This window comes from Larimichthys crocea, chromosome XIV (assembly GCF_000972845.2).
Source record: "Larimichthys crocea isolate SSNF chromosome XIV, L_crocea_2.0, whole genome shotgun sequence".
In the NCBI taxonomy this organism is placed as follows: domain Eukaryota; kingdom Metazoa; phylum Chordata; class Actinopteri; family Sciaenidae; genus Larimichthys; species Larimichthys crocea.
The window spans coordinates 1,398,981-1,422,863 of NC_040024.1; the positions used below are offsets into that span (position 1 = coordinate 1,398,981).

Sequence of the window (23,883 nt, forward strand, 5' to 3'; positions counted from 1 at the left end):
TTTAAAACTTGTTTTTATTTCAATGGAAAGCAAATTCAAATAAACTTGACCACACTGTGTATGTAACAAGCACAATACACAATACTTTCTTAACATTGACTACATGACTTATGTCATAGAGTTGTATTAATAAAGATACGCAGATTTCACCGTGATTCAGAGTCTATTCATTTGATATTTTGCTTCCCGTAAATGAAAACCCGAGTTTTACTTTGACAGCCGTAACCGGATGTGCCGCTTTGTATTGTGTCCACCTTGACGCCGGCGGCCTGTCATCTGACTCTTTTCCTGTGGGGAGAGAAAAAGTTTTGTAACCCCACCCTCCTCACTGACTGGAAGCACAGACGTAGAAGTGGTTCGAGGTCCTGACGAGTCAACACTGACCGAGGGAAGAGGAGTGTGACCGGGAGTCCCTGATGGAGTTATTGGCGCTGTTTATTTACCGACTGGAACAACAAGACCACCGCGCGGGAGCAGGCCACGCGCTCAACTCCAATTAGGAAGTAACGGGATTTATTTCACACTGCGTGTTTGTCAAACAGGTTTGGATAGCTCTTCCTGTTACCAAACGCAGGTTCCTAAGTTTTTGAAGCTGCGATAAAGCCCAGCTCATTGCAGTGCTTCTCATAACACCGTAAGTATGGACACTCTCGCGTTAAAGGATGCGGGATTTCCTGCCGGAGAGCCGCAAAGTTGCGGTGAGACGCGGTTATTGGAGGTTTGGGTTTAATAATGCGAACTGGTCAGCCCTGAAAATTGTCGTAAAACACTGGTTGGCTGGACTGAATGCTCCTTTCCTGCTATTCTTCTCTGCTTCTCAGCGCTTCCTGCTTGTGGTGGCCACTGCACTTAATGGCTAAAAATACATAAAAACTCCAAATGGACAGCTAAACGTGGTGGGAAGTTTCATTTGGAGTGGCGGTGTCGTGAAACACTTCAAGTATTTCGCAACAAAGAGTCGGACACTTCTACTTTTGGCCTCCAGCTTTGGAAAAAAACACAACTCAACAGGTGGCAAGTCTGAATGAGGCAAGAGAAGAGCTGATTTACCCACAATGGGGCACTTCAAGAGCCTCTTAAATACAGGCCAGTGAAATGATATTGTGCTTGAACCATGTTCTGGGAAACCACATCACTTGAACAGAGAGAAATTCAGCGGAGACAGTGCTGCCTTTCTGAGCACTCGAACGCAAACAGCTCAATATCCCTCGTCTGCGTTTTCCAACATTGAGCTTTGCGTTGCAACGCCGAGACGAATGAAAGACGCCTGTCGTTGTGCTATCTTTGAATCCTCTCCTGTCGCCCACTTGTTGGTCAAGCTTTTGAACATATTTCACTGGTCCCTGATGAACCAACAAGAAAGACAGGAAAGGGAGCGAGGCGCAATAAAGTACTCCTTTGTACTTTATTTTCAAACCCTTGGGGTGCAAAATCACATCCAGTCAAAACATCTGCTTGAGGCTCCATGGAGCCACTGAAGAACATATTCAGTCGTAGCCCACTGTCGAACTGGAAAAATTTGGAGCAATCACAAAAAGGGAACTTCACCAACCCCGTGTGGACGGCCTTATTCGACTATGAGGCGTCCTGTAAAGATGAGCTCACCTTGCGTAAAGGTGACTTGGTGGAAGTCCTCTCTCTGGACTCTGAGATATCAGGGGACGAGGGCTGGTGGGCTGGCAAGGTCAACAACAAGGTGGGCATCTTTCCATCCAACTACGGTTCCTTCAAGCCGAACGGATACGGGAAGCTACCAGGCAGTGGCGTGGTGGCTGAGCTCGGCCCGGCTGTTGTGGGCGAATTCGAACCCGAGCCAGTGGATTTCCGGGAGCTAAAACTTGATGAGGTCATTGGGGTTGGCGGCTTTGGGAAGGTGTATCGTGGTACATGGAAAGGTGCGCTCGTGGCCGTGAAGGCCGCCCGTCAAGACCCGGACGAGGACATCAGCGTGACGGCGCAGAATGTCAGGCAGGAGGCGCGTTTGTTCGCCATGCTGACTCACCCCAACATCATCGCCCTAAAGGGCGTCTGCCTGCAGGAACCCAACCTGTGCCTCATCATGGAGTATGCCTCAGGCGGTCCACTGAGCCGGGCACTGGCGGGGCGTCGCATTCCGCCGCACGTCCTGGTCAACTGGGCCGTGCAGATAGCCAGAGGGATGTTGTACCTGCACAGCGAGGCCATCGTCCCTGTCATCCACCGAGATCTCAAGTCCAACAACAGTAAGTTTTTTGAGCCTGCAGGTCATTCATCAGTCAAATTTGGGCTAGGCTCAGTCTATCAGGGTTAGATTGATGGAAATAAAAGGTACTGACATATTTACTGGGTCCACTGTGGCAGTGATGGAACATGGTGTACTACTATATATAAAGCTGCTAAGGCTTCTTAGTGTTTACAGGGCCATATCTAGAACAAAAGCAACTCTCTCAACATATGTAAAGCCTGTGCTCCAGTAGAATTATTGCCCCAACATCTCATTAGTCTGGGAAATTGAATTATCTCCCTACTTTTGATTCTTTACTACAATTGCTACAGTTTAAATTATTGACTCGGGGTAAATATAAAAGTCTTATCGAGAGCCATAACTCAAGATCACGACAAAGCTTTGAGAAATAAGATTAGCTGTGCAACAACACATCTTTTTGGACTGTAGCCCAGTCATGTAACCATCTAAAAAGGTAGGCCAAGGCCTCTGCGGCTGAAGGGCCTGCAAATATGTGTTGATAGGACAAAGTGCCATGCTTTGCCAGCAAAGGTCAGGAATTCGAGAGGAAGCTTTCAACACCGCCACGACTCACACTTTGGACTTTGACGCCGTATGGTTGGGGTGCACAGTGGGAAAGCGGTGGTGTTTTTGGGCTCTCGCGGCAGACACGTACGCGTTGGACCTTGGCATTAAAGTCACACTGCAGAAAGATGTATCGCTGATAAAGCTTTCTGTCACACCCCCACTTCTCTTTTGTAGCAGAACAAATGTCGTTCTCAGCTCTAACTGTGCTTTTTAGTTAACTAAACACAGAGACACCTGAATTTTACAGCGAGCCTCCCCCCTCTGTTATTATCATTCTTGTGATGCAGCGTTATAATCCCTGTCAGCTCTGCGGTTGTATCTGTTGCGGTCCAAAAGATTTTTCAAACCTCTTTCGGCTCACAGCCTGTCTGTTACTGCACATCCTGATCGCCAGAGTGCACCAAAATAGAAAGACATCACAGTTGCTCCTTGTTTAACTGGGAACGTCTGACACCACAAAACGTTCAGTACTGTAGGTTCTGAGAATCTGACCAGCACGGGGAGGTTGACTCCCTTCATTCACAGTTTGTTTCAAGCCGAGGATACATTCGTTCCATCCTAAGGAGAGCTCTCTCTCAGCGTTTCCATCTTTTCCATGAGCACCAACCACTCCTCATCCCATTCTTTCAGCATCTGCTTGCACTCTTTTCTACCCTTCACTTATCTTCACCCCTGAGTCAGGTTCTTCCCCAGTAAGGTTCCTCCACAGGAAGACCGTCTCCTGTAGTGCGAATGACAGCGGAGTTATGTTAATAAAGTGTTTGTATATGAGGCAGGCCAAAGCCAACACAATCCCTCTCTCTGTGTGCGAAGAGATCATATCGCTCTCCTGCCTCTTCGCTTTTTTTTATTTCTTCTCTGCATCTTTGTCCGCGGCCTGCCTCTACATGTCTCCATACAGCCATAACCCTGTTGTGCCACTGAGCAATATCCTGTTGTGGGGGCAGGAGAGGGGAGGCGGATGCAGTGTGGAAGGGGAGGGGGGTCGGTCATTTCAAAAGAGGGTCTGTCAGTTTGGCAATAATAATGCGCCGCACTTTGAAGTGAAGTGCTGACAGGTTTAATGCACAGGTGCAAGAGCATCTCAACACCGGGGGCATTTTAAAGTCAAAACTAACCCTTAAAAAAAAATCAGATGATGGGGCAGTTAGGTCTGACAGTACAAAATGTACTGAAGCATCAATGGTAAACCTCTTATTATGGTGTCAGTTCCTCAGAATAATGGTGCAAGTTCTTCTTTCGAGAGCTGCCATTTTGTGTCGGCGCTCTGCAATCATGCAGGGAAGAAATCTCTCAAAGAGGAGATGGAGAGACCTCAAGTGGACCATAATGCAACTGGGCAACAAGATCATTACCTGCAATGTAGAAAACATAAAAATTGTGTAGGAGAGAAGTCGGGAGAAGTGAATTCACCCCAAAGCAACGACAAAAACTTCTCCTTTATGACGATATGAGGCTGAAAGATAACGTCTTTTACCACTTAACCACAACTGTAGGTGAAGAAAGTGACTGCTAGCATATTACCGCATTCAAAAATAGATTAAGATGATTACTTCTGAGCATTGGGCCAGCTGTAACAGTAATGGATTAAGAGCTAGAAGTTGTATTTGTAGCTAATGACCTGAGGAGCGTTTTGCACTGTATGGAAGATGCTGATTACAGGATCATTGAAGAAAGTGCAAGGTGGGGCGCTTGGGTTGAAACCAGAGGTCATAACTGGAATTCCACCCAAAGTAAATACAGAACGGAGAGTAAAGGAGCCTCCTTCTCTTACTGTTGTGTCTGTATATATGGGGATCATAGTCTTGGGACACCTTATGCTCTCAGTCATTTTCAGACTGTGTACAGTTCTGTAGCAAACACTAAATCTTTTAGAAAGCCCAACTAAAAATGAATAGCCTGTTTTTTTTCTGCCACATACAGATCTGCTTTGTATATTGTATGGCCTGTGGTGTGTTTGAGTAAAAAAATGATCCACTTTAAAAGGACACATTTGTATTTTATAGTGTTTTGGTTTCATGATATCTGAGCTTTCAGTGGTCAGAGCGCTGCAGAAATCTAATCTTTTCATATTCACCCTTGTTGGCTTACACAGATTGAGTGACGTTTGTTCAAAACCTCCAGACTTTGAACCACAGTCCACATTAGCTTAGCTTATCTACAAACAAAGGGCACAAGGTCTTGCAGTACTGAAGTTGCCAAACAAACACTGGGGAAAACTGCACTACTGACCTCAATTTACAGGTTAGATAGCGTAATAGCTTGTCAGCTGGCTCACAAAAATAACTTTCTTCAAATCAATGTCTATTTCATTTGTCTTTTTTTCCATCTAAAAAGGGGATGACTGTTTTAATTTTCAAGCTGCAATCTATTTTTTATTTTTTGCTACTAAGGGGTCAGTTAAATCACAGCAGTGTAAACACGCATTGACATGTCCCTACAAAGTTGTTATGGCTAATGTGTTAGCAGACAGTTTCTTATTAGCATTAGCATTCATTTGGAGACATTTTGTGCCTGGCACCTAGCAAATGTAAGGCTAATATCCCCTTTCTGTTAGCTCTGCTTTGGTCTCCACCAACTCCTGAGAAAAAAAATGTGTACTAGCTAATTGTTAACTTTGTTTGCCTTAAGTTTATTGCTGCACAGGTAGCATACAGTGGGTTTATCCCCACTTTTACACTCAAAACAGCCTGCCTGCCGCCTCTTGGAATTAATCAAAATGTTAAAAGCCATGAAACCAAAATAACGAGCTAAAAGACACTACCATCGGCCCCTCTCACATCACACACTGTAATTTGATCTATTGTTTACATAAAAATATTGAGTGTTGCAGCTTTAAGTTTTGTGTTTTCGTGCTGCAGCTATAGTAAAAACCTGCTATCAGTAACAGCCTTCAAAAGCCCATTCAGTCTAGCTGCTGTCCTTACACTGTCAGTTATCTGCACAAAGCCTCCATAGACCCAAAAACAGCTATAGGCATCACCGCACGCCATAAAACTCTGCAGGGGCTTTAGTTAGAACTGGTGGGGAAAGTGCCAAGCTAAGCACTTGCTGGGCTGGAACTCACAGGCCCTTTTTTCAGGAAGAAGCCACAGTTAGATCTTGGATCAACATGTCTTTTTTTTATTTTTTTTTTCCACGAGTGGACAAGCATCTGATACATCCCTCTACCACCATGTTTTTCATTCAGGGCCCCCAGTGCCCCACACTGCAGCGCACTCATAACATCCCCTGTGTGTGAGTGTGTGTGTGTGTGTCTGAGTGTCCTGGCGGCTGGGTGTGTGATGTTTGCATGTGTCTGGTGAAGTGCACTCCCGCTTACACACCACCATTCCCCTATTCAGCGGAGGGGAATCATGAGGGCAATTTAGACATTTTAGTCATTTTGTGATTGTACAGTTATTCAGTGAGGGGATTTTAAAGCTGATAAAGTCCAAACTGCAGCTGTATTTTGTTAAGGGCGCCGTTTTATCATTCGACATGTGCAGTTTAGGTGATAAGGGAGCCAATAACACAGTTTAGCCGGCCATTTGGGAGAAAGAACACCATAAAAGTCATATCTGCTGATGGAAATTTAGCAAAGAAGAATGTCAGCAAGGCTTGACTTTTGCTGTCGGTTTGCCAGTCAAATCTTTTATTGGCTGCTACGCGTACTTCAGCTGTGTGTGTGTGTGTGTGTGTGTGTGTGTGTGTGTGTGTGTGTGTGGAGAGTCTCATTCAAAACTGCTTTTCATGTTGAGTGACTGTCGAGGAAAAAATCCACCTAATCTGCTTAATAAAATGAAGTTTTCATGACAAAAATCCACGCTGCATTAAAGCATCAGCAATATTCTTATCCAAATATGTCACTCTTTATCTTCAGCTGATAAAAAAAAACAAAACAATTGTGATGTGATCCAGAGTTCATAAAAGCTTTTATAGCTGCTGTATGGAAACTATGCACCTTTAGGTATGCTGGAGCCAGATAATCCAAATTTGGGTAGAAGACGGAGGCCTGAGTGGAGCACAGGGTGGGAACACAAGAGAGAAAGAGAGACCTGTTGATCAAGATCACTTAATGATTTTTAGGAATGGCTGCCAAGACAAACTGTGGAAGAAAGGATGTTAAAGTACTGAAGCCAGCGTTTTACTGTATGTCCATTAGAGGAACTTTTAAACACTTCATTGTCTTAAATATTTAGCCATTAAGGCTGTTACAAGGGGCCACCTATGTAGAGTTCATCTGAAAACACACAGCATGTGTGTCAGCACCTATGGCCCGTGCTAAGTGGGGTTGCAAAATTCTGGGAATCTTCAAAGTTGGAAACTTTTCATGGGAATTAATGGGAATAAACTGAGAAGTTACAAAATTGAAGGTTGGCACTTAACAGGGAACTTAAATATAGTTTGGGTATATTTAAGCATAACCTTGTGCTTGTAAGTACAAGTACACTTCAACATCTATACTATTCCTCAGTCACATGCACATAGCACACTGCTTACTGCAGGGCTATTGAAGCCACGCCCCCTATCTGCACAGGTGATTTCTGTACCTGGACCACACTTTAGAGCCCAGAGCACACAGAGACTGTTGAAGACACATTTGAGCTCATGGACTACATAATATTGTTCAAAAAATAACTTGATAAAGTTCTACTTACAAATATCTATTGAAATGTTTTCTTAATTGTTTTATTTTGCATGGATGTCTGCTTATGACAAAACAAAATGTTATATATTATATAATATATTTATGTCTGGATATGATGCAGTGTGTTTGAATTACCCCCACTTTACAGTTAATTCCCATAAATTCCCATACGTTTCTGAATTCCCCAGCTAAACTTCCCATGGACATATAATATTAATAAATAATTTCTTTGTTTAGGTCTGTCCTTGGTCTGGCACCACCAAATCAGCTCTGGTGTCATCATGCACCTGTTTATATTAAGATTTGAACGACGTGTTTATGACGCAAATCAAGATTAAAGTTATGATCCAGAAAGACGCGCATTGATGGGGGAGTTTGCTCAGCTGTCATGGAGATGCTTTAGTTAGTTATCACATGACCCGAGTGCAGTGCTTTGGTCACAAGGGTTAGAGTTGTCTGTGCGCCTCATGTGCATAGGATGTGGTTGAAATGTAGTAAGCGGTCATGTTAGTTGATACTTGTGCTGAAAGTCACACAGATTCCCCTCTCGGATGTTATTTTACTCTCCGCCTCGCCACTTCATCACACTCCACTCAGCTGAGCCACACATGATGTGTTTTCGCAGCATACATGTTTGCACAGCGTCTGTGCGGAGAACGGTGCTGTGATTGCTGGGAAATGCAGTGAAACGGCAGGAAGCTTTTAAACACGAAAGAAGGAAACAAAGTATGAATAGAAATGACAAACTTGTGCGTTATTGCTGATTCTATAGAGAGATCTTTCAGTAACCCACGCTGAATACATTCAGACATACAATATACACTAGAGGGAATCGTGTCACCCTCTAAACGGTGTCAGCTTTTAATGAATTCACATATTCACTCATAGACTATGTATTTTTATTCAGCAGCGTCAAATGTCAAGTGTAGCGGAAAGTGCACGGCCCATCCATAAACATGGCTGCTCCTTCAGCGCCTGGGGTATCTGCACAAGAGGAGGGTCACCTGGGGTAGAGCTCAGCTGTGTCGCTGCCGGCACGGAGTGACTGTCAGTGAGTGATAAGGCACAGAGGAGCTTGTTAGCCTGACTTGGCATAGCCTAGCCAGCCCTGCCTGGCAGCAGTGTTTCCTCTGCCGTCTTTATTTTGGAAAAGACGTGCAGGTGGAATCCAGAGATCTTCAGGCTAACCTCGGATTGAAGAACAGGGTAGGCCTGGAGATAAGAGACTCACGCACGTGAGTGTGTACAGACTACTGCTGCGGGTTTTTCCAAGGATACTACTGATAAGAGTATTTTTAGATCAAGGCTTCCAGAAGCTAATTTTTTTTTTGTCTATGTCTGTGTGTGTGTTTATTATCATGAATTTTAATCTTTCTAATGTCCTCGGGATGAGGTTCAAAGTAGATTTATGCCATGTAGAGCTCTTAAAGCTTTCCTACAGAGAATGAGAAGATGTTTATCAAGCTTATGTCAGAGCTTAGCATAAAGGCTGGAAGCAGCAGAAACGGTTAATCTGGCTGCAGTAAATTAAGCAGGCCTAGCAACAGCTTTAAAGCTCACTAATTACCACATTCTATCTAGTTACCACGCCCTCATCAGAGAGAATACCTGACCTGCTAGAAACGAAGTGCCTAATGTGTAAGTGATTAATGAGTTCAGAAATACACACTTTGATTCGTTTTATTATGACACTTTGTGGACACTGCTACTGCGTTCAGTTCCTACACTTCTACAGCGATCTCTGCTTTCACTTTATATTCCTGAACTGGCACTAATTTATCTCAGGGCGTCCACTTTGACTAACCCCTCTAGCTCGGTTCACCGTACAGTTTAACCAGATTTGCAGCTCCTTTCAGCATGTTCACTACAAGTGAGACTTGATTTGACACTTCAGTGTCATTCAGTGCTCACAGTTAAACTTTAATTTCTTTCAACCTCTACATTTTAACTGCCGTTACATCTTCCTTTGACGAATTATATTTCGACTGCAACTTCTTTAAGCTTTCCTATTTTAATTGTCATTACAACCCTTTTTTTTTAACGCTGATTATATTATGACTGCCACTTCAACTTCTTTCAAACTAGTCTATTCCAAATGTGTGCACATTGAGATTTCTTATCTTTCCAGGGCAGAAAACCAAATCCTAAGTTCAGGTTAATATAAATTTTAGAAATAATAATGAAAACTATTCAGGCACACTTGAGTACAATCAAATGAAATTATCTAAATTTTGTTTGAAATGTTCAGACGGCAGCCGGTGTATGATCAATATTTAATCAAATTACATCTGTATTATGATATCTGAAGTTTAATACTGGACGTCAGCACCACGTACAGTAGCCTGTGTCTTCGTATACAGTATACATTATGTACTCTAGGTGCAGAATGAGAAGTGCCCACACAATGGCTGCTCACCCACGCTTAGTCATGAAAACAGCAGTGTGTGTGTGTGTGTGTGTGTGTGTGTGTGTGTGTGTGTGTGTGTGTGTGTGTGTGTGTCTAATCAGAGCTGGATGAGTGAGGGGGCAGAACAACAACTGCAGGGAAAGAGGAGAAGAAAAAAAAGCAGACACTGGAGGGTCAGAGCGCACAGGAAGTAGAGAGGTTTCCAGAACTCAGCCAGAGTGAAATCTGTTGTTTTTTTGCCCCCCTCTCCAGTCTGAAACCTCACTCTCAGCACAGCACAGCACAGCTCGGCCTCTTTCTCACCACACAGATCACAAGACAGCTCCCATGCAAATGAGCAAAAACCTCCCTGTGTTTGTGGAAGAGAAAACAGTTTTGAGGGAACACATTTGAATTGTTCTTATGCAGTTTTTTTCTTTCACTTGAACCTTCTCACCTTTAGTCTGCATGTATGCATGTTTCAGCTTTGGTTTGCTTTATTAAAAACTTTCTATAACATTATATTTATAAGAAAATACATGCACAAAAATAAGGAACTTTAGGGATAGAACAATAAAGACCTTGAAGTATGACAGACACAAAAAAGAAATAACATGATGTAAAGCCATACGTATGTTTGCGCCACCCACTGTATAAAGAATAGACGTGTATGTGGGCCAAATGATGCCTGGTTGCTCAAACAAGCCATCTGTAATGGCACCCACCTGTCAATCAACGCTAGCCACACTGTTAATGCAGACTTAACAACTTTAAGCCTTAATATAATGTGAACAGATGAGTTGTATATAAATTCACCCTCAGTACAGTTGTCATGAACGGGGAAATTAGCTACAGAGACCAAAACTGTTTTTTGTACCAGGCTGTAAACATGTTTATTTCTGCTGTGAAGTTGGACATTTGAACATGGGGACTTATGGAGACTGACTCACTTCTGGAGCCAGTCTCAAGTGGACGTTAAGGAACTGCAGTTTTTAGCACTTCCACATTGGCTTCACTTCACAGCCACAGAGGTTAGTGCTTACTTTGCGCCTTCTGTATGTGTTTGATTTGTTAGTTGTTATTATTACATCTCTGCGGTTTGACACAGCTATTACACAGTGTGTGCTGTGCAGGATATAAAATAATTATTTCTACATATTATAGTAGAGCAAAAGGAAGTATTCTGACCTGTGTTTATTTTTTGTGTGTTCAATAATCAATCAATCATGAATTACTGGTGTTGTTATAGAATAAAGTCATAAATAATTGATGACCAAACAGCGGAGTGGCCACGCTGCATTATATTGGCAGATCATTAATGGAAGACCTTGTCTCAGCAGAACACTAGACATCCGATCACCTTGGTTGCTACTTCAGTTTTTTCATAAAAAAATCTTTAAATGTAACTTTAACAGTTTGACTTTAACCTTCAAAGCAGAGATCAATGTTTAATAACTAAAAGTACACTCTGCTCACTGCAGACTTTTTTTAGATCTTTGAAAGAAGACTATATTAATGCCAAAAAGCAATCTAAATGTTCCTGTAAGGTCACTTCTGATCACAGACAAGTGTCAAGTTATATTATAGCCCTTTTTCCACTGCAGGAACATGTCCAAGAACCCAAGAACTATTTAATGACTCCCAAACTTTACCTGCATTTTGACCCTCGTAATGAGGATCTAAATTTAGTTCCTCAGCTGGAGTTTGTGGTCCACGAAACACTCCGGAGTTCACTGTATGTTGTCGGAAAGGGGCCATATAGTTACTCATTTATCGGCGTGCCCATATACTGCAGTACATTTTTTAGTTTGGTTATATTTACGCCCTCAGAACATCAGCGCTCACTCCCACCTCGACCTCACTACCTTGATCTCAGCCTCTGGGGTCAACCCAGTGATGACCCCCTGTCTGAGTTTGTAAGGAAATGGAACTAATGAAAGTTAAATTTCAACACGCGAGCACCAGAGGCTTGTTAATAAGTGACTGTTTTCCATAGCTCACAGCCTTTTACCTGGTACCAGATACTTTGCACAGAGAATCATTTATAACCCCCCTGTGACAGCGTTAATGTGGATGCCCAGAAACAGAATAGTACTGTGTGTGTGTGTGTGTTTGTGTGTAGGTGTGTGTAGGTGTTTGTAGGTGTTTGTTGGAAGGTGTGTTTCAAACTGCCATGATTAGCATGTGTGCCACAAGCACACAAGCAGGTTTGTCTTGATCGTTTGTCTTTGATTTCCTTTTGTGTTACTACACTGTAATATACTACAATCAATGGCTGTTTGTTCCTTTCTGTATAACTTGAGTGTTTAATATTGATTTCACATTTTGCCTTTTGCAAAACATGTAGGATCAACAACTGCTGGGAATCTAGCCGAATTGGATAAACACAGCAAGAAAGCACCACCATTAGATGTTTAGTTTGAAGCAGTTGAGCTAAATTGAGACATTATTTGACATCTTCATAATGAAACACGCCTCAGGTTTATGTGACGCCTGTAGAATTTGGTGAAATGGTTTCATGTCCCAGTTGTTGCTATATATCATTGACAGTATAAAATATGGACGTTGTATCCGTGATGTCAACCACAGGTTTCTGAAGAGCTGTTTTGAAACTCAGTGTGGTGGCTCTGGCCACCGCCATTTTGGTATTCCTGCCTCTTCTGCCTCCTGGCTAAATCGGTAAAGACGTTGATTGTTGGTGGAGCTGAAGCGGCCATGCTGTTAATTATACATAATAAGTCTTAATATAATTTGAACTGGTGAGTTCTATAAAAATTCACGGGGAAATTAGCTATAGAGACCAAAACTGTTTTTTGTACCAGGCTGTAAGCATGTTTATTTCTGCTGTGAAGTTGGACATTTTATCATAGGAGCTTATGTTCTGAAACCAGCCTCAAGTGGCTGTTTGAGGAACTGCTGGTTTCATTTCACAGCCACAGAGCTTGCCGGTTGGTATACATGCATAGAAAACAGTTCTGTTGATCAGACTGTTTGTTAATTGTTGTCGTTAGCCCCAAATTTAGCTGGTTCCTGTTTTTCAGAGTGACGCTTTGCTGCCTGTCTCTGTTTTATATCACCCTTAATTCAATCTTAACACACAAAACAGACTATTTCCTCTAAGAAGCAGCAGCCACAGAGAAGGCAGCACATTTGTTATTGGTTTTAAGTGATTAAATTAGACAGTGCTGACAACCTGAAGAGATGAGACCGGACAGACCTGATCAGTGTGATAATAACATTAAAACAAAAGTGATTTCAAAGGCTAATGACAGCACTGTCTCACATCACGGCGTTATCTTTGACGTGCATCAAAATAGAACGAAACGCCACCTCAGCCTGAATCAGAATCAGAAAGTCGTAGCCTGCTGTCTGCTTCTTACTCTTAGTGAATAACACATTGCGTGCCCCTGAGCTGAGACGAAACTTCAGCCGAGCGAGTGCTAGTTTCATCTTCTGAACACTATGATTATGCCCTATCACTCTCTCTCACTCTTTCACTCGCTGGCTGCCTGGTCAGAGGTTGCCAGACTGTCTGTCAGCCTATGGCCTCGTCCCTCAGGGGACAAAGCTCCCGTTCTTCCTGGGGAAAGCCCCCACCCTGCCGGAATTCTCCCTTCGCCTACGGGTGCAGCGCAGGGAGGGGGGAGAGGGAGGAAGGTAGAGAGAGCACAGAGGAGGCTTAGGTTGAACCGATGTTGGTGTTTAAAAGCCAATACGGATGTCTGTTGCTTTGGACCGATACTAACGCCTTCATATTACACCATTTCCATGAACAGACTTTGGACTTGTGATTATTCTTTGGCGTGTTTTCACAGATTCTCCGTTCGCCAAATATCTGCCTGATACGGTTACACACTGATATATCAGTCCAACCCTACCCTGAGATCGGACGGGGTGAGGAATGATAGCATACTGTACATGAGAAATGCGGTGAGAGATGGAGATGTAGCTCCAGCGTCAAATTATAGAGAAAACATAATTAAGTGAGGTGCAGAGTGACAAGGCAGAGAGCCGCTTTTTGTGGAGCTGACTTTTGCATCTGGCATGTTATCGTGACAGGGCTGGATGGTTAGAGAAAGACTGTTCCGCAACAGAAAGGTTACACCCTGTTTCACCATACATTGGTGTCCTTTGAAATGTCCTTGCAGGGCATTGACCTTGGTATGTCAGCCCCTGTAGGTGTAATTTGCTTAGCCCCGTGTAGTTAGCGTTGCTACATCTTTTATTTACATTGACGATAATGTGCTCCAAATTCTTAATGTTTGACACAATGGGTCATTGACTCCATGGCAGACAGAAACAGACCTCTTACTTTTAACTTGCAACTATTGATTTTGCTGGCAGATTTTAGCATGTGTAGCTAGGTAGCTAATGAAGCTAACGCTAGCTGAGATGAGTCGGGTAAAAACACTGTATCCGGTCAACTTTTTAACATATTCAATTTATTTATTTTCGTTGAAAAACAAGAGTCTTTTAAATGGGGTGTTATAGGCACTTGTGCTAAAGGCTAACAAGGCTAAAGCTACAGTAATCCCAGGCAAAAACCAACTTAAAGAAACAGTGTTGTTTTTGTATTGCAGTGTAGTGTTAGTTAGTCCTTGTATTATAATATATATGCTCTTATTATCTTCTAACATAATCCTTTCACTTCCCTTATAACATTATAACGAGCAAAAAAAAAGGATGGGGCTAAGCTATGCTTAGCTAACGTAACACAATCTCAGTAACGTTTGCTGCCAACGTTAGCATGAACTTAGCCTGAACTCAGTAGTCGTTGGATGTGACCCTTTAAAGAATGTAGTCAACTTAATAAAAACTAGTTAGCTAATGATGACTTCCTTGTTTTTGTTTTTTTCCGTAATACTACGGCTACTAGTTTTAAGATAGTTAGGCAGACACGTTAATGATTGCAGTTCGTGTTTGAGAAGATAAACAGACAATTTAATTAATTACTTATACTTTGGCTCCTGCATTTTTGGATATACAGAGGCTCAAAGAGGCAATTCTGGTAATTTCTCAGAATACAAGGTCACTACATTGGTAATGATGTCAGAACAAGAGATCTGTTTCAACTCAAGAGTTTCTTTTTAACAGGCGGTTTGGACTGATTGTGCGCATTTTACCCAGCTGTTATGAAAGCCAAACAGAACAAGGCCTCTTGTTTGATGACATATGAAGAACGTGGGAAATGTAAATAGTCAGTGTTCACCCAGGATAGACTTGGTTATGCTTAATCACTCAGGGTAGCTTTGTGTTAAATCAGCCCTGGAACGTCTCAACATCCCACTAAAGCCCTGACTCTGGGATTCTCGCTACGTTAACTGTCGCAAGTTGCTGTTGAGTCAAACTCGTATCTAGGCCGCTGCTGGTAGGAGTCATGTCTGCAACTGACACACTCTTGTCTCTGAACAACAAACAATGCCAAAACAGAGTCCCGTTGCCATGGTGATCTGTCACGGTGCTTTTGTGGCGACATTGTTGGTTTCACCTCTCTATCAGGAAGACGTTCTGTCTGGGCAAGACTGGTCTAGTCATGATACTCAGCGTCATCCTCCGTAGGAGCGGTGGATTTTCTGCTATGTTTGCTCGCCACTTTTTGTGAACACACCTCCTCAAACTGTGATAACAGGTGAGAGATAACGGAGGAGGCAGATGAAAATCCTGTGTCCTTTTTGTAGACGCCCAATACAGTGTACACAAATCCTATTTTTTAGTTTTCGTTTTAAATCCTCAAAGACCTCAAGCTATTTGTGTTGGTGCGCTCTACACCCATGATTCCCTCCAAAGTACGCTGAAATGATCCTGTCCAGACATTCAGCGCACTACTTAATACTTTAAAACTTTTCGGTACAGTTTCACAGATATCAGCAGAGGACTTAATGTTATGTGGGTCAGCGGCTGATTTGGACACAGCGTGTGTTGCAACACGCCGTCCAGTAAGCAGCAGCTGACTAATGCAGCATGTCGTCGTGTGTGTGTGTGTGTGTGTGTGATGGTGGAAAGAGGAGGAAGGCTTGGACGGGTCTGAACTGTGGATGCACTCGATCTGCCTCAGCTCAGGAAGTGGAAGAAGAATGTGGTGTGTATGTGTGCTGAGACTGCTAAAATGCCTACTTGTGTGGATTTGCATGTTTCTATGCTCTGTTTGCGCGTATGTGTGTGTGCAGATGAGCGTTGTGGACCCATAGGTGCATGAGTGTGTGTACAGGTAGGCTATATCTGTGTGGAGACATTTATATGCATGGGTTATTTATATTTATTAGGTATATGTGTTATGAAACTGTCAGAGCCCTATAATGTATGTGTCTGCTGGCTTTTGTAATAAATCTGTGTGTGTGTGTGTGGGTGCACTGGTAAGATAGGCCTGTGGCCAAGACCCTTTCCCAGCATGGCTCTGTGTTTAAACCTATTAATGTGGAAGCATTTGGATGGATATAATCTGTCTGTCTGTCTCTTTCTTGACAAACAACAGTTCATCTAGCCACCCGGTAACCTCTGTGCTGAGCGTCAGAGGCTGTAGCGCAGGTTGCCAGACACAGTTGGTGAGCACAGGTTTTGGTTTTGGTCTCAGTTTTGGCGACCTCAGTGTAACAAGAACCTGATGAGCAGCGCACAGCTGTTGTTTTCCAAGAAATAGTCTCATTATCTAACTACAAGTTGTCATTTTACATTTTAGATAGTTTTTCAGTTGGAGTATGGATTAAACAAACAAGATACACTGATTTATGGTGGCAGTAGTCGTAATTTTGAACTTTGGACAGAGCCGGTGCTTTCCCTTCCTAAGTCCCCTAAGCTAAGCTAGCTGACCTGAGTCACTCAGCCTGACTCATTAGAATATTTACCTCTTTACTTGAAAATCTTAAGCTCTTCCTCTAACTAGCTTTACCCTGATGGCATCATATGTTAGCTGCCCTTTAAACTGGTCAGCTATAGCATTTACAGCTCAATGTTGCATCTACTGTGGATATTCTGTGCATTGCAATCTCCTCACATCACCCTCACCTTCCTAGTGTAACGGAGAAACAACACTTCAAAGACTCTGTCTGTAGTCACTATTTAGTTTGTCTGTTCTGGGCTACTGTAGAAACACTGTGTTTCAACATGGCAGATATAAAAGGAGAATTTTAAAGTAACAAAAACAAAAAGATTCCTATTTTAAGGTGATTATACATGCATGAAAACACAGTTATGAATATTATAATCTATGTTTATCTTATTCTGAAAATAAAGGCTTTAAATCTTACACACTGGACCTTTAAACATGGAATTAAACATGTTTCAAGCACAAAACCCTTTTACTCGAAAATCTTAAGCTCTCCCTTTAACTAGCTTTAACCTGATTTTTGTGTGTTAGTGTGTTTATAAAATTAAATATTTTTGCTTTTATTTATTAGCTTGCAGCGTTCATGAATGCCGTGTTTCATTTTTCACCCCTTCTCAGGTCATTTTGAACTTTGGACAGAGCGAGGCTAGCTCCCGCTTCCAGTCTTGCTAAGCTAAGCTAACCACGTCCTGACTCCAGCTCTGTACTTGATGCACAGACATGATATGACAAACCTGTCTGTGTTGTCAAAACCAAAATACTTTCACGTTACTTCTTAGAAGGTTTTATCGTCTTATCATCCAGCATAAACAGGCTAGTTTCCTAGCTAGTTTTTTGTGTTAGCAGATAGAACAGTAGCCTGGTTTTTAATAGGGCTGCAGGAATGTCCCTTGCTGGACTGTGTGGCATGGCAAGTTCATCATTACCGATGGAATAATTCATTTTATTTCATATTTTAAAGGTTGCGTAAATGTCAAATATAAAGTTGTAAACTGCCTGTGTCTAAATATGCTAATACGCATCTTAGAATTGGCACATGTGACACGCGGTGCTGGGTAGTGTGGCTGGTTAGAATTTGATGGTCCAGCTGTTATAGCACACCCATACACCCTTTGGGATTTACACCTCTGTTTGTGTGTATGTGAAGTAGATCACTGGTGTGTATTCATGTGTGCATGCAGGCGTGTCCTTCATCTCCAAGTGTGTGTGTGCAGAAATTTCTCATGCAGCTGGGTGAATTGCTAAAAAATGGACGTGGAATGTGAGTGTGTCTTGTGTTAAGTGTCTGTGTGTGCATCTGTTTGCTCCTGGAGAATGAGTTCATTGTGTGTGCGTGTGTGTGTGTGTGTGTGTGTGTGTGTGTGTGTGTGTGTGCATCATCATTATCTATAACTCTACTTTCTAGGTCCAGGCAGCCACTTTTAGCTTAGCCCTGTCTTACTCAATCATATGATAACAATCAACATTCAGTACTCCCTGTCTCACTCTTTCTGTCTACACCTCACCTCTGCTCGCTCCACCACAGCACCTACACTTCCCTCCTGCCTGTCTCCGTCTGGTGCCACGTGACCCTTCTTAACCTCTGTTTCCTAAAAATAGCACTCTGCTGCTTATTGTGCACGACAAATAGAAAGCGGGAACAACAGAATCTGCTGCTGCGTGTTGTTTTGTTTTTTCTACCCCCCCCCCAACCTCGTCACCGGAGGCTAATTGGCCTATAGCGGCGTCACTTCCTGGAAGTTGGGCAGCGACGCGGCGAGACGCGCTTTGGTGGAAACAGGGTTGACTGACCAGGGCTTGTTTTGAGCGGACGGACAAAAGAAATTGTAGCAAGGGATGGAGGCCTGTTGCAGTAAATACCAGCACCAACAGCACCACCACCTCCTCCCTGAGGGCCTGTGGAATTGACAGAAAGAATGACTCAGCCGTAGAATGGACAGAAATTGATTTTCTGCAGAAAGGTTAAATGAACGGGCAGTTGTTCTTGTTTTTTCTCACTGTAGAGAGTGTTTTTGTTTTGGCCACTGGCTACTTTTGCTATTTTATTGTTTGTGCCTTCTTCTGGAGGCAGAAGTCGATTTGAAAGTCTGTGATGGACGTGAGCAGCGTGGCTGTTAAGAACGTGAAGTAAAAGCCTCCGTTAATTGTCCGTCTTTGTACCTGTCATCATCCAGAATGGACAAAAACGGCACATGCGGTTGCTGTGGAAGGTGTCTGCATGTGTGGTTTGAGCAGAACTGGGTTGTGAGCACACATTCTAAAAAGCCTCCTATCCCCTTCAACGTTCGCACACACACACACACACACATATACGCAGAGCAGACAACACAACCTCTTGTGATGCATTCCTTTGTGACGTCAAACTCGCTGCCTCTGGGCTACGAGGCACAGCACAGGATGTCTGAGAGAGAGAGAGAGAGAGAGAGAGAGAGACAAAGACAGAGACAACAAAGAGGGAAAGAGAGAGAAACGTTCATATGTGTAGAAGAAGATAAATTTCATATTTGTGCAGTTAAAGAAGAGAGAGATAGGAGAATATAGATATTTCTTCAGTGCATGAGGCAGTCAGAAGTAAGAAGACAGAGAGAGAGAGAGAGAGAGACAGACAGAGAGAGAGAGAAAAGGAAAAGAGCGCCGAGCCCAGAAAGTCGGAAAGTGACTGCAAATAGCAGGAGTCTAACTTCCCTATAATAAGTCAAATTCTTTGCTGCTTCTCCTCCCTTGTGTTTGACGGCCAGCCCTTGCCCTGAACGATGCCCGGCCTGCCAGCAAAGGGGAAGAGAGGCATGGCTGCCGATCATACTGAGACATGTGATACAGAGTCACACCGCAGCAACCGACATCCTCAGCATTATATTCTATTTTCATAGAAACAAAGCCTTCCAACGGCGTGCGGTTGCATAACGCTGGCTGGTTACCAAAATGTGTTTACTTATAGCTTATTACATTTTTATAGTGTGTACTTTTCTCATTTGGGATTTCTGTGTTTACATCTATGTTTAGAGAGCAGCTCTGGGATATCAGTCATGCATATCTGATTGATTTAACTGCCTATCAATAATCAATTCTGATTCTGCGTCTTCTTCTTTTCTTTTTTTTTTAATAGCTCTAGTTATATATTTAACTCATATTTCATTTTAATTGGATGCATAAAAGTTGCATTTTCAGTAGATTTAGCCTGGTTTTGGTAAGTTGTCGGTCAAACTGGGCCAGATTTGGTTCAAAAGTGAATGTTTGTGGGTTATATATGGAGGTTGGTTCCACAGAATTTAAAGGCTATATTTAAATATGTAGCCAGGACCTGCAACATATGAAAATACATCTGTTTAATATATTTTAAACGTCTAAAAAAACATCAATTTTTACCAGATTTACGTGCAGCTGTTTACTTGTTTTGGCTGAAAGGTGAACTGAAGAAAAATAAAAAATATTCTCCATCTAACAAGTAGAGTATCTGTTTACCTCTTGTTTTTGCATTAGCAAATTATCAAGCTCTCAGGCCTCCTCTCAGTACTCCTTTCAGACCTCCCCTCAGGCCTCGTCTCAGTACTCCTCTCAGGCCTCCTCTCAGACCTCCTTCCTCCTTTTATCTGCTCAGTAATGACACTTCGCTGTATCCCTTTCTGTGTTTTAGCTACCTACACTTTAAAGACTACCTCTGCTGCACACATTGTAAACACTACACAGGCTGTTATTTGTCTGTTCCGAAGCACTCACTGGCAATGGGAACCGCTTGCAGCTTTTGGTTGCTCGTAACAGAAACACCTATGTATTAAAGTGTGGATTTTTTTTATTTATTAATTGTATCCATAGTTACTGTATCTACTGTTACCATCTCCACATTTGCTTTAAAAAATGCCACATCAGCGCACAGCTGCACATCTGGAGAGATCTGCATGTTGCATGAAGCACGCAGTGTTTTGATTTCGCTTTGACCGCCTCAGTTATGCGAACCTTTTTCAGAGTTTCAGAAGCAAGCGTGTAAACTCTCACATGCAACCATCGGCCAATCACTGCAGAAGAAGAGCACTTCTTGAAATGTTGTCTTCTTTGTCTGCAAGAAACATCTACACGACTCAAATACAAACTGTCAGTGGTCCATTTAGTCACTTGTAGGTTGTTATTCACTGAAGGTGGTTGGGTTTCTCAGAAGACCAATGTTTGCCTCTGGCATAAATGGGAACTTAAAGTTGTGTCACTCTGACACCGCACTGCTTTTTGTTTGGTGCTTTCCATCTTGTGTTGCAATGAGGACGTATGACGCTGCACAGTATATTGTCGCAACTTTGTTGTCGGATTTCTAATCAGCGTTGCATGCTCAACCTTTTTAACGAATGGCATATTAAAAACATATCTTGTAGGCTTACATCAGTGTGATTTCATAATATTTAATAACATCTTAAATGACGCGGTAAGCTGCTGTGATCTGTGGTTCTGGGCAGCATTTCCTGTATGGAGTCATTTACATTAAAGAAATAAGTTCCATCTGATTATTTTATAATGTCTTTTTATATATTTAGTACAAACTTTGGGTTTTCATATTCCTGTAGCTGTTTCACAATAAAAGTCTTATTGCACCAAGTCAGCAGCATCACCTACCAAGGAAACCGACTGTTTAAAGGAGACTTTTTATTTATAGTGATCAGTCAGATGTGAGTGAAGTGCGTCGGATACTTGCAAACGTGTTTGTCACTCTCAGACTGGATTGTAGTGGCATAAAAACAAGAGGAAGAGGAAGTGAGAAAGGAATGGGTCATTTGTGCATGTGTACTGATGAGCATCAGTTGTTTTTTTTGTTTTTTACAAGCAATAAAGGTGTGAAATAAGTCTTTGCAGTGATGCAAAGAAATAGTGAAATGATCAATCCTTTGTAAATTCTCATCCGTCTTTCTTCCCTCTCTTCCTTCCCTTGTCCAGTCCTGCTGGCTGAGCCCATAGAGAATGAATGTATGGAGGGTTTGACGTTGAAGATCACCGACTTCGGCCTGGCCAGGGAGTGGCACAAGACCACCAAGATGAGCACCGCCGGCACCTACGCCTGGATGGCACCCGAGGTCATCAAGTCGTCCACCTTCTCCAAGGGCAGCGACGTCTGGAGGTGAGTACTGACCAAATCCAGGATTGGTCACCATGTGTGCAGGCATGCTTTTATTTTGACATTCATGTTCTCACAGCACTTTTTAAGGAATAGTTTGACACTTTCTGCTTACTCACCGAGCGTTAGATAAGATTCCACTCTGTAGGCTTAATATGAAGCATGGTAAGCTAATTGTGTATTTCCTCAAAATGTGCAGCCGTTCCTTTAAGAAACAAAAGTGCTATGAGGTGTCCTTTGTTGGCTGGAAAGTACCAAGTTGTGCTATATATTCATTATATTTAGCTATGATTCAGTTCATGGAAACCCAGAGAAGTAATGCTGTAACGTGAATGCGTTCTGTGGAGGTCATTTTAAGGTTAAATACAGGTTTTTTTCCACACCAGGAAACATCAGTGCGTCACCAAACCAGAGTCATGACATCAGAATCTTCATCTCTTCATCTAAAGAAAGCATTAAGTCGTTGTTTAATGGCACCAGTCACCGATACGAGCTGTTAGCTGACTAATGCTAGTGTTACCATGGTGACGGAGGATCACTGATTGAAGGGGGATTTACAAAGCTTGTAGGTAGTGCAGGATTTCACGAGGTAACAAGGTTGAAATGACACAGAAGCATGTGCTGGATGAATGACCAGTCCGCCTTTAACAACGTCCAGCTCCAACCTGAAGCTTCTGATTTTAATGTGTAAGGAACCAACATTATTTCCTGTTGGCTTCACTTACATGAGTGGGTTGAAATCGTCTAGACAGTCTAGATTTGACTGGACTCAATCGATGAAATTCTGATTATGCGTCATTTGTAGCTTTCAGAATAAAATGCTTCCTGTTTGACAGCAGCGCCTTTTCTAATATTTTTGTATGGGAGGAATGTCATACAGCGTGACAGAGTGCTACTACGCCAACATCGGCTCAGCGGCATCCTCATTTAGAATCTTATAAGCCCTAAAAATTCTTCTTCATATTTGTATGACTAATGTATGGGCACAGAATGTTCTTTAGCTCTCTGTAAACGTAGATGTAACCTTAGAAATTATTATAAATAATACAGAGGGAAGCCTTGTTAGAGATCACTGTGGTCCTGCAGGTGTAGACATGCTCCCATATCAACATTACACCAGAGCGCGCTCGCTCCCTGGGTGGTTTCTGATCATGTTTTACCACTTTGTCTTCTTTAAAGGGGCTAAGTCGGTTTATTTGTACTGACCTTGACCCACGCCACAGGCTATCTTAAGAATCTTCTTTGAGTTTGATTGTTTTTTTTGTTTTTTTTTGTCAATCTGTCACAAGTCCAGCAGCTTTATTGAACTGCAGTATTAAATTCATATGCTTCTCTGACATTCAATAAAGAGATCGGCCTTCTGCTGATCTCCTCAGCGGGACGGCGGACGTGCAGCGGAGGTAGAAGACAGATAGAGAAGAAGATGGAATCGCTTGGGTGGAGGGGGGGAGAAAGGGTGAAAGTGCAGAGAAGTGACGGTGGGAGACAGAGTGATGAAGAGATGGGGTGGGGGGCTGGAGGGAGAGTGATGGATTGCAGCAAGGCCGCCGCAGCCATGTGATGGCGTCCCTTCAAAGAGCGGCTCTGTGCTTTGTTGTGGGACATGTGTACTGCACACTGTCCCATTGTCTCGAGTATAGACAGAGAAGGAGGCCACACACCAGACCTAACCACAGCCCTTTATCTGGGAATAGCTGTGTGTGTGTGTGTGTGTGTGTGTGTGTGTGTGTGTGTGTGTGTGTGTGTGTGTGTGTGTGTGTGTGTGTGTGTGTGGCCACATCTACACAGAAAGAGAAGAGTCCCTTGATTATGGTTTGTGGCTTTAAAATAATGACTTAAACAACTGTGTGATTTGTTGAGCGGGGATTCATGATGACTTTTAAGTGCCATATAGGAATTAGCATTTGAAATGAAGCAGGCAAATCGTTTATTAAAGCAATAGGACGTTCATAGCTTGGCTGCATTGTGGTTATTTCAGTTCCTCACGTATGCTATGGTTTAATTTTTAATCCTGTGGATTTGGACCAGTCTTCAATGGCTCTTTGCAGCCCCATACACAGGCTATGTGAAACCAATTGAGCACGCCGTTACAGGAACCTTTCTGAAAGCATCCTCGAGAACATCAAAAAGGATTCTACAACACTCTGCACGCTAGTTA

The 23,883-nt window shown here is 42.7% G+C and overlaps 1 protein-coding gene across 1 annotated transcript in view; it reads left to right on the forward strand.

Moving 5' to 3' along the window:
- Nucleotides 1-277: 277 nt before the first annotated feature.
- Nucleotides 278-23,883, forward strand: part of LOC109140639 (mitogen-activated protein kinase kinase kinase 11) — a 48,413-nt gene continuing 24,807 nt past the window's right edge. Inside the window, exons 1-2 of the mRNA XM_019268036.2 lie at nt 278-2,222; nt 21,548-21,728. Of these exons, the coding sequence (XP_019123581.2) occupies nt 1,466-2,222; nt 21,548-21,728 (938 nt within the window). The 5' untranslated portion in view covers nt 278-1,465. The remainder of the gene's footprint in view (nt 2,223-21,547; nt 21,729-23,883) is intronic.